Source organism: Pongo pygmaeus, chromosome 2, assembly GCF_028885625.2.
Source record: "Pongo pygmaeus isolate AG05252 chromosome 2, NHGRI_mPonPyg2-v2.0_pri, whole genome shotgun sequence".
Classification (NCBI taxonomy): domain Eukaryota; kingdom Metazoa; phylum Chordata; class Mammalia; order Primates; family Hominidae; genus Pongo; species Pongo pygmaeus.
This window is the reverse complement of record NC_085930.1, coordinates 46,899,104-46,915,095: the sequence shown is the minus strand read 5'-3', so window position 1 is coordinate 46,915,095 and position 15,992 is coordinate 46,899,104. Positions and strand designations below refer to the sequence as shown.

The 15,992-nt window shown below is 39.1% G+C and overlaps 1 protein-coding gene across 3 annotated transcripts in view; it reads left to right on the top strand.

Moving 5' to 3' along the window:
- The window catches only part of DRD3 (dopamine receptor D3), a 71,052-nt gene that overhangs the window by 15,415 nt on the left and 39,645 nt on the right, over positions 1-15,992 (top strand). The window contains exons 2-3 of one of the 3 annotated variants that reach the window (XM_054482782.1): positions 5,052-5,171; positions 11,478-11,782. In XM_054482782.1, the coding sequence (XP_054338757.1) occupies positions 11,513-11,782 (270 nt within the window). In that variant the 5' untranslated portion in view covers positions 5,052-5,171; positions 11,478-11,512. Of the gene's footprint in view, positions 1-4,777; positions 5,172-7,778; positions 8,047-11,477; positions 11,783-15,992 lie in introns of those variants that run through there. The other 2 variants (XM_054482784.1, XM_054482783.1) reach the window with 2 other exon arrangements.

The window sequence follows — 15,992 nt, the reverse complement described above, 5'->3', positions numbered from 1 at the left end:
CAATAGGTTGAAAGTGAAAAGATGGAGAAGGATATTTCATGCAAATAGTAACCAAAAGAGAGCAGGAATGGCTAGACAAATATCAAACAAAAATGAATTTAAGTCAAAAAATTATTAAATAAAAAACGGTATTATATATTAATAAAATATTTAATACAACAATAAAATAGAGCAATTTTAAACATTAACATGCCTCATAACAGACGATCAAAATACATGAAGCAAAAACTTGTAGAATTAAAGAGAAAAATACACAATTCTACATTAATAGTTGGAAACTTTAACATTCCACCTTCAATCACAGATAGAACCACCACACAGAAAATAAGTAAGAAAATAGAGGATATAAACAACACAATAAACCCGCTAGACCTAAAAGACATATACAGAACACTCTACCCAACAACAATAATATGCACATTCTTTTCAAGTGCACATGGGACATTTTCCAGGATGGGCCATATGTTAGGCCACAAATTGTGTCTCAATAGATTTTAAAAGACAAATATCATACAAAGTCTTCCCTGATCACAATGGGAGGAAATTAGAAATCAATAACAGAGTAAAACTGGAAAATTCACATATTTGTAGAAATTAAACAACACACTTTTAAACAATCAGTGGATCAAAGAATAAATTACAATGGAGACATAATGCTCTCGAGGATGTGGAGAAATTGGAACACTCATGCACTATTGATGGGAATGTAAAATGATACAGCTGCTGTGGAAAGCAATATGGTAGTACCTCAAAAAATTAGAAACAGAATTACCATATGAACCAGCAATTCCATTTCTGGATATATATCCAAAAGAGCTGAAAACAGGATCTCAAAGAGATATCTGAACACCTATGTTCATAGCAGTGTTATGCACAAGAGCTAAAATGTGAAAGTAATTTAAGTGTCATCCATAGATGAACAGAAAAGCAAAATGTGGTACAATTGAATATTATTCAACCTTGAAAAGAAAGAAAATTCTGACATATACTTCAATATCAATGAACTTTGAGAACATTATGCTAAGTGAAATAAGCCAGTGTGAACCAGTCTGAAAAAGACAAATGCAGTAGGATTCCACTTATATGAGGTACTTAGAGAATCGCTTGAACCTGGTAGGCTGAGGTTGCAGGGAGCCGAGATCGCACCACTGCACTCCAGCCTGGGCGACAGAGGGAGACTCTGTCTCAAAAAAGAAAAAGAAAAAATTAGACGATGATGGAGGGTAGTAAAAAACACGAAGAAAATAGGTTGAAAAGTTAAAATAGAAGTAGAAAAGGGAGGTAAAATGCAAGTACACAGAAGGGTAGATGCAGATATAAAAAACCAATGTCATTTACTTATTTCCTTCCCCACTATTACTCTGCTACCTATAATGAGTGATTTGGTACAAATCTGATTAATTGAGAAGCCTCCTTCTGTTATTTCCTGCCATTCTCTTGTAGAAAGGAAGAAAGTGGTGCTCAGTATTAGATAACAAATGAGTTGAACTATTTTTCTTTCAAGAACGTATTACAGCAGCAGAATGAATTCAAACATAAAACCTAAGACTTTCTCAGATGGTTCTCATCTATCACCAGATCTCATTGGAGAGGAACAGGGGCTAAGGTTGAGAAGAAATAACCATACTACTGGACCACTCACTGCATTTGCCAACTTTCATTTACACTTTTACAACTTGAGGTCTGATTCCAGTGAAAAACATACTGAGAGGCTCTTTTTCAGACCAGATCAGTATCCACGCAGTTTAAGATCATCATGATAATCAAATCTTCCAGTTCACAGTAAGGAATGCTAGTTATAATAAGACATGGAAACAAAATGTTCCTCTATTCATATAGGTCCTGCAAATTGCCTCCCCATAATGTTTCATTTAGTCTCCATACTGTCCTAGTGAGTGGGAACTCAGTGGGGGTTTAAAGTGGTATACTCAATGGTTGGTGCTCAAGGCAAGGTTTCTTCTATCATCCCCTGGAACAGCATTTCAAAGACAAGAAGAGAATATTCCCACCACAAATTTCACATCAATTTCCTTTCAAACAAAATCACTGAGTAACCTTATGTATCAGGAGCCCACTGTCTCTCTTCTCTTGCTCTAAACTTCCCACTTCAAGTTCAAAACATAAAGACTTTCCCTGATGAAGGGCCATTGGCTAGTACATGAGAATGTTCCAGCCATGCTATTGAGATGGAGTTTCTGGAAGGAAGATGAAAAAAATGATCTATATTTTTCTTGATTTCTGCCCAGGCATATCTGTTCTGTAGGCATCCTGGAGTTCTTCCCAGAAGGCATATCTCAATGCCAATCATGAATAAGGGTTCCATTTACTTAAAAGAATAAAATTGTTTGGTGTTGCATGAATGGGAAGTGCCAGATAAAAGGAGCAATTGCTAATCTTCACCTATAGTAAAGTCCAGAGAGAAAGGATCACCTCATTTACCCTGCTTCTCTTCTATTTCCACACCAATCCCTCCCCATTCACCATGGGGGTCAAGGAGTCTACCAGAGAGAGCTAAGTCGGAACAGAGTTGACTGCCTAGATGTGCGATTTTAGGCACGTCAGTTAATTTTCTTGTCTCTTGTTCCTACATAGAATTAGAGTCTATATCCCTCTTTATCTTCCTTTTAATTTTGCCAGAGAAAGGCACTAAAAACATACTGAGGGATATCTTGCCAGCATTTACAACTGCCCTTGAAGAGAGGATATGTGTTCTCAACACAGAAAGTCTAGAAATAGGATTCTTCCTACTACATTCACGCATTATCAAGATAGCATTATCATTAGGCACAATATCTTCAAATGTTAAAGAAAATAAACATAGGATACTGAAACTTGAAAACCATGTTGCTGAAAATGAGTGATATGAGGTTCTTAACTCCTTAGAAGGCCTTTGCTTCATTCTGCTCACACACCAGCCTGACATTACTCCCTGCTTTTATATGTCAGACAAGCCAAGTTTTAGCAGTGCATATTCTCTTGATCCCCTTATCCAAGGGAAGAAAAGCCTTGGAGTTCACATTCAACCCAGGAGTTCTAGTCTTAGGGCATGTTCAATATAGTTATGTCATATAACTAATACATTTATGCTCAATAAGTTATGGGCAACCTTGGATATGGAACCTAACCTCTCTAAGCCTCTGTATTAGTTTGCTAGGGATGCCGTAACAAAATTCCACAGGCTAGGTGAATTAAACAAGAGAAATTTATTTTTGCACAGTTTTGAAGGGTAGAAGTCCAAAATCAACAGGGTGGCAGATTTGGTTTCTCCTGCAAGACCACCTCTCCTTGGCTTGCAGACAGATGCCATCTTCCTGTGTCCTTTCCTCTGTGTGCACATTTCTGGTGTCTCTTCTTTTTCTTATAAGGAAACCAGTCATATTGGATTAGGGCATACCCTCCAGGCCCCATTTTAACTTAATTCACACTTCAAAGAACTTACATCCAAATACAGTCATGTTCTAAGGTTAGGGCTTCAACACATGAATTTTGGAATGACATAATTTAGTCCATAACAGCCTCTATAAAAGTGGCATCATGAAGATTGATGTAACACACAAACAAGAATATAATTTACAGAATGATTTCTAAATCATCTAAATGATTTCTAAATATAATTATATACAAATGTATTATTAATATTATTATTATTGTCATAATTATTATTATTCTCTCTGACATATTATCAGTCTTCTGGGAAGTTTAAATTTTCTACCTTTGGAAGACTATACCATAGTGGTTAAGAGAATTAGGATGTTTAGATCCAAATCCTGGGTCAGCCACTTGTTAGCTGTGTGACTTTCAGACATTATACTAACCTCTGTAAGCTTTGATTTTCCTATCCATAAATTAAGGATGGTAAAAAGTAGTACCTGCCTTGTAGGGTTGCTGAAAGGATTAAAAGGAGCAATGCATTAAAATGACTGGCTAAAAGTACATGCTCAATAAATAATGATTGTTATCAATAGCAGTATTTAGACCTTGTTGATGCTGCTGCCTTCTTTCTCAGCCAGCAGAGGTCTCCATCATAGTCAAACAAGAACTAGCTTCCCCATGACTGCACTGCAGTTGCCAAGCACACCCACTGTTGGCAGAGAAAACAGCCGAAGAATTACCGCACTGCCTAAACAGAGGAGAAAAAAAAGAGAGAGAGAACAGGAAATGGTTAGGATTCCACAGTAAAATGTAAGATGAACAGGTGACCATAAGTTAGGATTGTTTATGTTCTACTACTGACTTTCACTGATATTGTCCTTGGTTCCATCTCACTTTAGCTTGTTCTAAACCAGTTTTTAAAAAGATATATATGTATATATCACAGAGAAGCAGTAAGAATGAATTGGCAAATATTTGTGAAGTCCTCTGAAAACAAGAAGTGCTGCTAAGAAAACATTTAACATTTCTTACAGTATTAAGCTTATTTCATCTTTATTGCCAGTTATATGCCATGCCTCAGTTTTGCTACCTTTGTAATACGTTTCCTTTAACCTTCTTTTCCCAGACAGGCTTACACCTCCAAGTTCAATTATCCTGTCAATTGTGTTTTAAATTGTACTGATTTCCATTAACCAATTGTGGTATCAATTTGATGATCTGTTCCTTCTTCTGAACTAATCATCTTTACACCCACCAAAATCTGGAAAGGCAATTAAACTGAGGAAGGTGAGAGTTATTCAAGAGAAATTAAAGCATAAAGGTAAAAGCAGTGGAAAAACTAAGATTAAAAAGAGCACTGAGGAGAAAATATACATGTACTAAAAAGCACAGTACCCGAGCAGATAGAGACAAAGAGGAAAAGAGGAGAGCGAGGTAGAAAACGGATCCTGCTTATGCCTACTCCATCTCTCTTTCAGCACCAAGGACAGAACCTCTGAGCAGCTGACCCAAGCAATGCTCAGTTTAGGGTCCCTCCCAAATCCTCTACAGAAAATGGATACATTCGAAAGCAGCTATGAAACATGCACTAAGGTCTAATAGGGAAGCTGGAAAAGCAGCACTTAAGTAATTTCACCTTAGAGGCAAAAATGGGTGATTTCTTTCTGTTCATTTCATAGTTTCTGAGTCCTGAGACAGGCAAAGTTTGCTTTGCTTGGGTATGTCTGCTGTCAGTAAATGGCTGCAGGAGCCGAAGTGGTAAACTCCTCAGTCTCCAGAAATCAGAAGAAAATTTTAGGGTAAGTAATTTTTCTTTTCGTTTCTAATTTAGTACATAGTATTTTCCTCAAGGTTATTTAATCAGCTTGGGGTTCTGTGGATCTCTAAAATTATGCATTAAAACTCAATATCCACTCTTATTTAAAAACCAAAGCCCTGAAGAAATGGTTTTCTTTTTCTTCTAAGTGGTTGGACAGCAGAAACCTTTTATATTCCTTTTTCTTTTATTTTTTTTCCCCAAAATTGTATCCTTGTGGTCTCTAGAAGCTGTATCAAGGAAAAATTAAAAGACAGAAAACAAAAAGCTGTTATTATTTCTAGGATTTGTATGGAAGTTGACTGTATTCCTCTTAAGGATTTTACTTCATTGTAAGGGTCTGTTATTTTAAACTCCTCAATTCAGCACCCTGGCAATTCAGAGCTGAAGGTTTGGAGAGGCACTATTTTCAATGGTCTATTTAAAGTCAGGCTGTTTCTAAGTCAGAATCCAATTATTCCCAGCAGAGATACGTAGTACTTGAGATGATGATTGTGTATGTTTCCTTTGATGATGGTATATGATTTTTAGGGTATTGTTGTTATTTAATTGTGAGACTTCCATTACTTGCTGTAGCTTACTGGGGCAACAGAAGTCATTGCAATTAGGTATTTGTTCCAGTTCATGCATTTAGTTTAATTGAATACCATCAAAATGCATGCATGAATAATAACGCAACAGCAAAGTGAAACTTGGATTCTAAACTCATTGTGCATGACTATTTCGCTTTATAGGTGAAGCCTTTTGCTTACTGATACTAAAAGGTCTGTAAAATATCTGTCCTTAGGTAAGAGTGAAGAACCACCGCTTGACATGGCATTGGGATCTCTTATAGTCAAGGAGAAGTAGAGACAATGTGAGAAAGATTCTTACTCGGGCACTCATTTATTTGTAGTTGAATATTTTCAAGGGTCTGTATGGCTAGCAGTGAGCAAGGGTATTGAGTCAGGAAAATACTGACAGTATCCAAATGTGTGCCTAATATTAAAGCATCCATACAGAAGCCTGTTTATTATGGAATATACATTAAAGCAAATACTGAACAGTTTCTACTCAATATCAGATTCAATTTCTAATGCATTGAAGTTTGTCATCAATTAATATTTGCTTATTGATTGATTTATTTGCTGAGTTCCCCATTTTATCCTGATTAGAATGGTAGGATGCTCAGTCTTTAGAGGTTGTGATGGAAAGTGAGTATGCTCTGCTTTACTAGTCAGGTTTAATGAGGGGAAAAAACTGTTATCTTAGCTATTCAGTAACCAGCAATAGTTTTTCTCTGTACATTTATACATAAATATGCTATGTATTGCAATCCATTTGTGAATCTTTTTTAGGAAAATAGGCAGCAATTTGCAAGAAGAAAGTAGCATAGAAATGCTAAAGACTATCTCTAATAATAATAACAATGTAACTCCCACTGGCTCTGTGAGCAGTGTGCACCTGCATTACTCCACCAAGCCTAGTCAGATGATGTGCATAAGATACTCTGAACAAGTGAGATTTTAAAATTAGTACCCATTTCACATTTGTCTGCCTCACCCCAAAAAGTGGCATAGTTAAGTGGCATAGTTAAGAACATGAGCTCTGGAATCAGACAAATCTTGGGTTGAATCAACTCCATCATTTACTGGTTTGTGATCTCAGCAAGATATTTAACCTCTCTGTGACTCACCTTTTTTATCTAGAAAACTTGATATGATAATAGTGCTTACCTTCTTCATCAGGTTGTTGTGAGGTTGAATGATGATAATGCTTATAAATTTTAGCTATAATTATTAATTTTATCAGGCAATATAGCAAGTCCGAATTATAGCCCAGACCAGAAAAGCTCTGGCGACTGGTGGTCAGGAGTTGTCTGAGTAAAAGATTAGATGTAGCAACAGCCAGAGATCTGTGAAATGAGTGAAGATGTGGTCATGGAACCCTGTTACTGAAGTGTTTTGTTCTGGGTTGAGTAAAATCCGTCTCAACTCGGGAATGACAGTTTTGTGGGGTGTTTTTTTTTTCTTTGAGACAGGATCTTGCTCTGTCATCCAGGCTGGAGTGCAGTGGCACAATTATAGCTCACTGCAGCCTCTAACTCCTGGACTCAAGCAATCTTCCTGCCTCAGCCTTTCGAGTAGCTGGGAATACAGGCACATGGCATCACACGCAGCTAATTTTTCTTTTATTTTATTTTTGCAAAGATGGAGTCTCACTATGTTACCCAGGCTGGTCTCAAACTCCTGGCCTCAAGTGATCCTTCCATCTCAGCCTCCCAAAGTGCTGGGATTACAGGAACGAGCCCCAAGCAGGGCTGGGAATGACTAACATCAACTTCCATGCCCAGCATAGACACATTAGATAATTGTGAGTTTGGGATTTAAGAATGCCTGAGATAAAGCTTGATTCAAATCAGCCCCTTACACATTGTGTAATCTTGAGAGAGTAATTGAATCTCTCACAGTTTCTTAAATCCATAAAAGAAATCGGTCATTATCCACCTTTAGGGGTGCTATAAGTATTAAAATGCATGTAAAGTACTCATACCTGCCACACAGTAGTAGCCCAGATGTAGTTGTCTTCATCTTCATTTGTTTTCTTACAGAAAGAGAACAAATAATTAAAACTCTGCAAGTCTTAATGAGGTGCTAAGGAGGAACCCCACGAATGTTTCAGGCAGACTGTTATTCAGCACTGAGGGACTGAACATCAGCAAAGCAGGACAAATGTCATAACTGATGGGGACCTGACCACTCTTTGTTCCCCTACCTTTTTAAATAGGTTATGCACTCACTCAAAGAGATGCCAGAACAAACTATAAAGACCAAGATAAATCAATACTTTGTAAGGCATTTAAAAGCTCATTGAAATGTGTAAGTAGTGTTATATGTAATGAATCTTAAAAGACTGAAGCCAAGAGTAATCTTCTATTTCTCTGCCTTCTCTATTCTTTTACCTCCTATCCACTTTTAACTCCTAACACTGTTTGTTGAGGTCACCATGAATGTCATCATTTCCAAGTTCACTAGATACTTTACAATTGTAGCTTATTTAACTCTTCACCTATTCCCACTTTCCTCTTAACAATAAAAGCAACTATATTTCTAGTGCTATGTGCCAGACATTATGCTAGAGTGATGATTCTTCATGGGGAGAGCAATTTGTACCCCCGCTTCAGGATATCTGGCAACAGCTAGAAGCATTTTTTATTGTCCCAACTTGTGGGGAGGGGTATGCTACTGGCATCTAGTGGGTATATGTAAAGGATGCTGTTAAACACCCCACAATGCACAGGACAACCTCCTCAACAAAGAATTATTCAGCCCATATTGTCAGTAGTGCCAAACTTCATGTATATAATCTCATTTAGTCTTCATAATAACCTTATGGAGTGGATATGACTATCTCTATTTGCTGTTGAGGAAACCAGCCTATCATTGTAAATTACTTAGAGAGTGATTGAGTTAATGAATTCTCTAGGCTCTTTGCTTCTTCCTACCTGAGACCCGTTTCCTATCTCTTAGCATGTCTAACAGAGGGGAAAAGAAAGAAGAAAGCCCAGCTCAGTTCTGTGTTATATAAGCAACTCTGGTTTGAAAAAAAAAAAATCTAAGCAGGGAGGAAGTTGAAACAATTAGCTGAGAGATAGAGAGTAATCTAGCATCTCACTCATCTTTGCTTTCATCTCCCACATCCACAACTCATCAGAAACTACCTGAACAATCACGGTTTAACCCACCTGCTGCTATAAAGGATCTAAGATCAGATGTGGAAAAAATAAATAAGAAATCAGAAATCCATGCAACTGTGATTCCAACATCAGGCTCAGAATTGATTTTCAGAGTTGAGGGTTTCCCTTCGTATAATTAGCCACTGGCATTCAGCTATACTATTTTTAGGTAGCTGTCAAACCTCTTGGCAGAGTAAAAAGTCCGGCAAAAGGGTAACAAGTATCCTAAGGTTTTATGCCTCCCTCTTACGTGGCAGGTGAGAGGAGGCTAAGACATTATTCACCAATTGCAGACCCCAGAAAAGAGGGATTCTGGCCACTGTGTTCCAAAGTGGCCCAGTTGTGAAAGGGAAGACATTTGGGCCTGAGCCTGCCTTAAAAGTGGAAATATCCTTGAACAATCAGAAAGCATTGTATTTTTCCAAAAGCTCTTGGCAGCAGCGGTGCTATCTCCAGAGTAGCGGCTGCCCTCCTCTGAATAATGAGAAAATTATAATTATTATCAAGAATTATTATTATGTTTTAAAATACATTGAGTGCAAACAGTGTGCCAAGATAAAGGACAATTTTTTTAAACAATTCTCTAAATTTATGCCAAGTTTGTCACCCTTTCCCAATTATTTGTTCATTTTAACTCTTCACATTTCAGGCTGAAACACTTCAAAGTGAGGTACAAAATGACCGCCATGATTAGGCCAGTCTCCTAATCAAGGGAGAGCTACAGATACCTGGCTTGAGGGCAAATTCTGGCCACCAAACCAGCCTCTTCTTTTGCCAGGGCCTGAAGAGAGAGTTCCCATAAAGGTCCATATGTACCATGTTTAAATATTTTAAAGTTGTAACCAACAAACCATTGAGTAAAATGTTTCATCTTCCCACCTTGACAAATGCACCTTCGTAAAAACATGGAAGGCCAAGTTTGAATTTAAGATTCCTGGACCCTTCAAAATTCCATACAAAATGTGACCATACAGGAGAAGCTGGGCCCCCACCCCTAATCTGCCTCAGGGACCCTGGCCTCTTCTCTCCCAACCTCAGGCTACATAGAATCTATTTGTCTGAGCTCTAACTGAAAGCCACCACTTGGCCCCAGGAACCCTACACATTTATGGCATAGTCTCCCCTCAGAGTGACAGATTTAGAATTAGGCCCATGATGTCTTGGAAACAGGCTCTGAGCAGTTGGGTAGAGAATTCTCTGAGTGTGGTCTTAATAGAGCTTCTCCTTGGCACTGTGGGAGGTTACAACATCATCCTGTAGGGGCCAGAGGCATAACCAGTAGAGGGTGCCTTAGTCCTTTTGGGCTGCTATCACAAAATACCATAAACTGAGTAGCTTATAAACAACAGATATTTATTTTTCATAGTTCTGAAGTCTGGGAAGTCCAAGATCAAGGCACCAGAAGATTCAGCGTCTGGTGAGGGCCTGCTTTCTGGTTCATAGATGGCTGTATTTTCACTATGTCCTCCCAGGGTGAAAGAGATTAGCTAGCTCTCTGGGTCTCTTTTATAAAAGCACTAATCTTATTCATGAGGGCTCTGTCCTCATAACCCAATCACCTCTTAAAGACCCCCACCTCCTAATACCATCATATTGGGAATTAGGATTTCTACATATTAATTTAAGGAGATACAAACACTTAGACCATAGCAGAAGACCAGAGTGGGCTCCTCTATAGCACAGAACTTGGGGCAACAGTCACTTTTGCTTGGGTTTCAGGGTTACACCCTAAGTCTCAGGCCTTATGTCTTTCCCTAGCCTTCCAGAACTGTGAGAGAATAAATTTCTGCTCTTTATAAATTAACCAGAATCAGGTGTTCTGTTATAGCAACCCAAAATGGACTAAGATAGATGGGTTTCATTATTCCCACGTGTTACCTGGGAAGAATCTGGAGCTCAGAGAGGTAAAGTAATATGCATAAGGTCCCAGAGTTAGGAAGCAGCAGAGCTGGGATTGTAATCCTGCAACAGCTTCCCGTCTCACTCAGAGTCCAAGCATGGTACTTTCAATAGCCCTGCACAATCTCTCTATCTCACACCCTCCTATCCTACTCCTGCCTCACTTGGCTCCAGCCTCACCAGACTCCCTCCTATGACTTCTATGTGCTAGCCCTTCCTGCTGGCACCTGCTGTTCTCACTGCTCAGACTGCTATCCCATCTGATAACTGCATGGTCTGCTTCCTGATCTCCTCCAGATCTCGACTCAGTTGCTGATTTCTCCATGAGGAGTTCCTGGTTATACTCAGATACTCACTCACATACACACAATCTTCACCCATTACTTACCTGCCTCTCTGATTTGTCTCCAATATACATATCATTATTGAACACACCACATCTTTTATTTATCTTGTTTATTATCTGTCTTCTCCTCTAGAATGGGAGCTTCAAAGGGGAGGAATCAAGATTTTATCTGTTTTGTCCATTGCTGTATCTCCAACTCTCACAATAGTGCCTACTATATAGAAAATGCTCAATAAATATTTGTTGATGCAATAAATAAAAAAATGTAACTAAGCAACCAAGCCCCAACAAGTCTGATTTTATTAATATTGTTTTCTGTCTTCTCACAGGAAGCCCCTTGGCATCACGCACCTCCCTCTGGGCTATGGCACCTCTGAGCCAGCTGAGTGGCCACCTGAACTACACCTGTGGGGCGGAGAACTCCACAGGTGCCAACCAGGCCCGCCCACATGCCTACTATGCCCTCTCCTACTGCGCGCTCATCCTGGCCATCGTCTTCGGCAATGGCCTGGTGTGCATGGCTGTGCTGAAAGAGCGGACTCTGCAGACTACCACCAACTACTTAGTAGTGAGCCTGGCTGTGGCAGACTTGCTGGTGGCCACCTTGGTGATGCCCTGGGTGGTATACCTAGAGGTGAGTAGACTTCAGGCGCATGTTCTCTCTATGACTGTGCTAGTATTTGTCTTCCCTGAGTTCTGGCCTTCGGGACTCAAAAGACTCCCCAAACAGTCAGGAACTGAGGAAGGAAGGAGAGCTGTCATTCTCCCTGTAATGAGAGAGTTAAAGCTCTGGAAAACAGCCACCATCCTGTCCCTCATCCACATCAGAACCAAGGAGCTGAGAATGATTCTGTTCATGGGTCTCCAGTGTTCAGGTGACTGGATTTGAGTGATTGGACTCTTCCTAATATGGCCTAGAGTTTATTCTCTGTGCCAGACATGTCTCAATGACATGGTGGGCTGGGTGAGGCAGTCCAGAAGGCCTCTTCACCAGTGCTCAATGTATATGAGGGTGAGGGTGTCCAGGAGGGACGTGAGGCCAGGAGGAAAAAAGGAATTATAGAAAAAAAAATTAGTGAATGTAGGGAAAGATAGAAAGAATGACCAGCAAACAGATCAGACTTCTTTCGATGGCTCAGTCCCTCTTTGCTCTTTCCTCCTGGGTACCAGCTCTCCATAGACTCTGCTACCAAAGGAACAGACAAAACCCTCAAGTGTATATTTTCCATGTGTCCATGAATAGTACAGAGCCTTTGCCAGACAGATAGTGCAGCAGATCCTGGTGAATTCTTTTGGGGAGAAACATTTATTAAATTTGAAAGTATTTTCAATTGGGAGTGCAAAACAGAGCCAAGGGGTAGTCAAGACAAAACACTCATTTGCTAACAAGGAAATCAGGGTGATCATATCTGTTCAAGAAACAGATGTTCTTACCAGGAAAACATGCAATTACTTAAGATATGTTTTTTTAAAAAAACCTGAGTATACTATTAATATTTCTCCTCTGCACTGTGTGTCATTTTAAAGAGGTATCCAATGAAGGATCAAAATGATGCTATGATTAAGAGAAATTAAGATTCATCAAATTAATATCTTAGTTAATATTGATAGTAAAAGTGACAGTTAATTAAGTATGACATATCACGGGAGAGTAAAAACCTTGTACATAGACTGCCTGTGCTAATACCTTTGTTAAAGAATGGCTGGGAACTAAAATTAGACTTATGATCTCAAGGGGGAGACATAAAGAGAGAAAAAAAGAAAATAGAGAAATAAAAGGAAAAGAAGAAAAACAACTAGGCTGGGTAGATCTAAAGGCTAAGGGAATACTTGAGGAAAAAATATGTATTTATTCTTCCCAGTTAGGATAATCCTAGTTGGGAGGGTGAAGGGTCTTATAATTATCTTGATTTTTCTGTCAACCCAATTAGTCTGAGTCAACCTTGAAGTCAGAGACCAGATCTTTACTCTTCATCTCCTGTAGCCTAAACGTACTACCTGGCACACAATACATGCTAACTGCTATAATATTTGATATATGAATGATGAAATGAATCTTCTCTGTAATGTATGCATTATATGGGCTATTCCTGCTAATACCATCTGCCTCTCTATCTATTGTTACAGTCAGACTTTTTGGGGAGAGGACTTTTGGGGATGAGATATTTGTTATTTTACATCCAACAATAATGAGCCTGAAAAAATTTTGAAGCATGTGATATTTCTGTTCAAGAATGAGGCACTTTAGGTGCAACCAGCCAATATGAATTGGTCAATAACTCATAGCACTGTCATCATCCTCCTAAAATGTTTTTGTCCATTTCTATGTGTTCCAAGGATTCTTAGGTCCTCCAGAAGGATGAATGTCAGAAAGAAATGTAGGCAGTGGACCTTCACTCTAATGAGCATTTTTATTCCCTCTAAGATAAAACCAGGCTTTTGGTGTCTGTAACAAAGCCACTCAGGGGCATTTGTTGGCTATGTATTTGTGATTATTTCTAGGACTCTGGTTGGACCATAATGGAAAAATCTGTATATACTGGTTTAGGAGATAGACATTGTGACTTTTCGACACTAGAAACCCATGGCACCCCTTCTAGCCACGACTTCTGATTTAGTGGTGCTCCTATTCTACTACTGAGCATAGAAGGGCAGCTGAGACTACAGAAAACGACAGGAAATCTTGCCAAAGGCTTAAAGAAATCACTGTAGTAGTACCTATAGGTTTTCTTCCATGAGAACAGCTCTGATGAAGTTCTTGTTTTCTCCCCATAAAAACCATAATACTATGCTCTCTGTCCAACAGGTTATTTCGTGTAGGTATTCAGTGATCAAGATCATAATTTTTACATTTGATCTTAACCAAAAGGCTGAGAAGCAATAAGAGCATGATTTTTAAAATCTATATTCACATAAGGAAGATTCAGGGGAGCAGAGATGTCTCCTCACTGGCTTTAGGGCCTCTTTTTGGTCTTACCAACTTGCTTCAAGACCCAGTCAGTGTCTTGAAGCAAGTTGGTAAGACCAAAAAGAGGCCCTAAAGCCAGTGAAGAATACAGAGGACCAAGTCTCTCTACCTTACATCAGTCTATACTTTTCTTAATCTCAAATGTTTTCCTATCTTTCCTTAGAGGCAGATGAGGCACCTTAATGAAAGAAAAGAGCACTTTGAGCCCTTAAAATATGGGCTATGAATACATAAATCCATGTGCCTCAAGAAGAAGCAAAGTATTATTCTCACTAACTTGTCCTAATGATAGTACAGTTTGAGTAGCTACTCTAGTAATTACTTAATTATACCTAAGAGCTCCCTTTGGAAAAGAAAAGGGTGCAATGTTGATCACCAAGACTGCTGTAGGCTTGAGGGCCCCCAGGAAGATAAGATACATGAGAAGAACACCATTTTGGGATCCAAAAGATTCACCAAACTCACAGCCGCATGTGCTTTGATTTGAACACATCCACCTTCTTCGAAGGAAAATTAGCTCATTTTGCCAGACACCAGTATTTATGAGGTTGGAATGTTTTGGCTGTAAATATTGGAAACCTTGATTAGTTGTGGTTTAATTACATTTAATGTTTTTCAAATAACCAGAATTCTGGAGGAAAGGAATTATTGTGTTGGTTCAGCTGCCCCATGGTGTCATCACAGACCAGACTTTTCCATCCTTCCTCTTCACCATCCTTGGCAAGCTGGCTTGGTTCTTTATCTTGCCATAGTCCCCTAGCACCATGGCAGTATTCAAAAATAGGATGGGTAGGGACAGCAGGAAAAGAGAGAGAGAGAGAGAAAGAGAGAGAGAGAGAGCATGCACTTTCCCTGTAGTAGCTTAAAGCATGTTTCTAAGAGATTTCACATAAGCTTAATTGGCCAGAACTTAGTCATGAGGCCACCTTTAGCTGCAAAGGAAGCTAAAAAAAGAAAAAATGAAAATGTGTGTTTTATTTATAAAAGATGTAGGGGTGGGGAATTGCTCTGACGTAGGCAATAAAGTATCACATTGCCTTTATTGGAATTCACTGGGATGAATGTCATTTCAACACAGTGTCATGCTGTGAGAAAAAGACTCAGAACTTGGAGTAAGAAGACATGGATTTAAGTGCATAAAATGGAGGTGACAACAACATTTTCCATCCTGAGCTGATGTTAGACTCAGCTGTCATCAACTGATAGAGTATTTTGTTAACCAAAACTTTTGATCTATAAATATCTCACTTAAGACACTTTTAATTATAAGTTTGAAAAAGCTTAACTCCAGTTGGCTTAAATGAAAAAACAGAATGCATTGGCTGTCATACTAGGAACTTTATAAAGTCCTCTGGTAGCGTGGGCTGCAGGCACAGTTCCATCAGGGCACCAGCTCCATTTCCCTGCAATTCTCTCAGCTCTGCCTTTTTTCATATACTGACCTTACCTGCAGGCAACAGGCTAAGCTATAGGTCTCACATGTCCGCACCACACCATTCACAGCAAGAGAGAAAATCCTTTTCTTAGAATTTCTAGTAGAAGTATCAAGATGTGCTCTGATTGGACTGGCTTGTGGCACGAGTTCCAGCTTGAAAAATTGATTTAACATAGGTTATATGTTTCTTCCTTGGATACTGCCCAGTGATCTCATAGATTCCCAGTGGAATCTAGGGACTATTTATTGAAAAGATAGAAGAGGATAGTCAGTAAGTGGGAACCACAGTCAGCTTTCATTGGTATCATTCTCATCTTTAAGACACACAGGAGCCTTCACTTGGGCGTACATAAGAGGGCCCACAGGGACCAGTCACTGACGTGCTTCAGTATTCTCTGTCCTCAAGCCTGGCAGAGAAGTTCAGGACAAAAACCAAGCAGG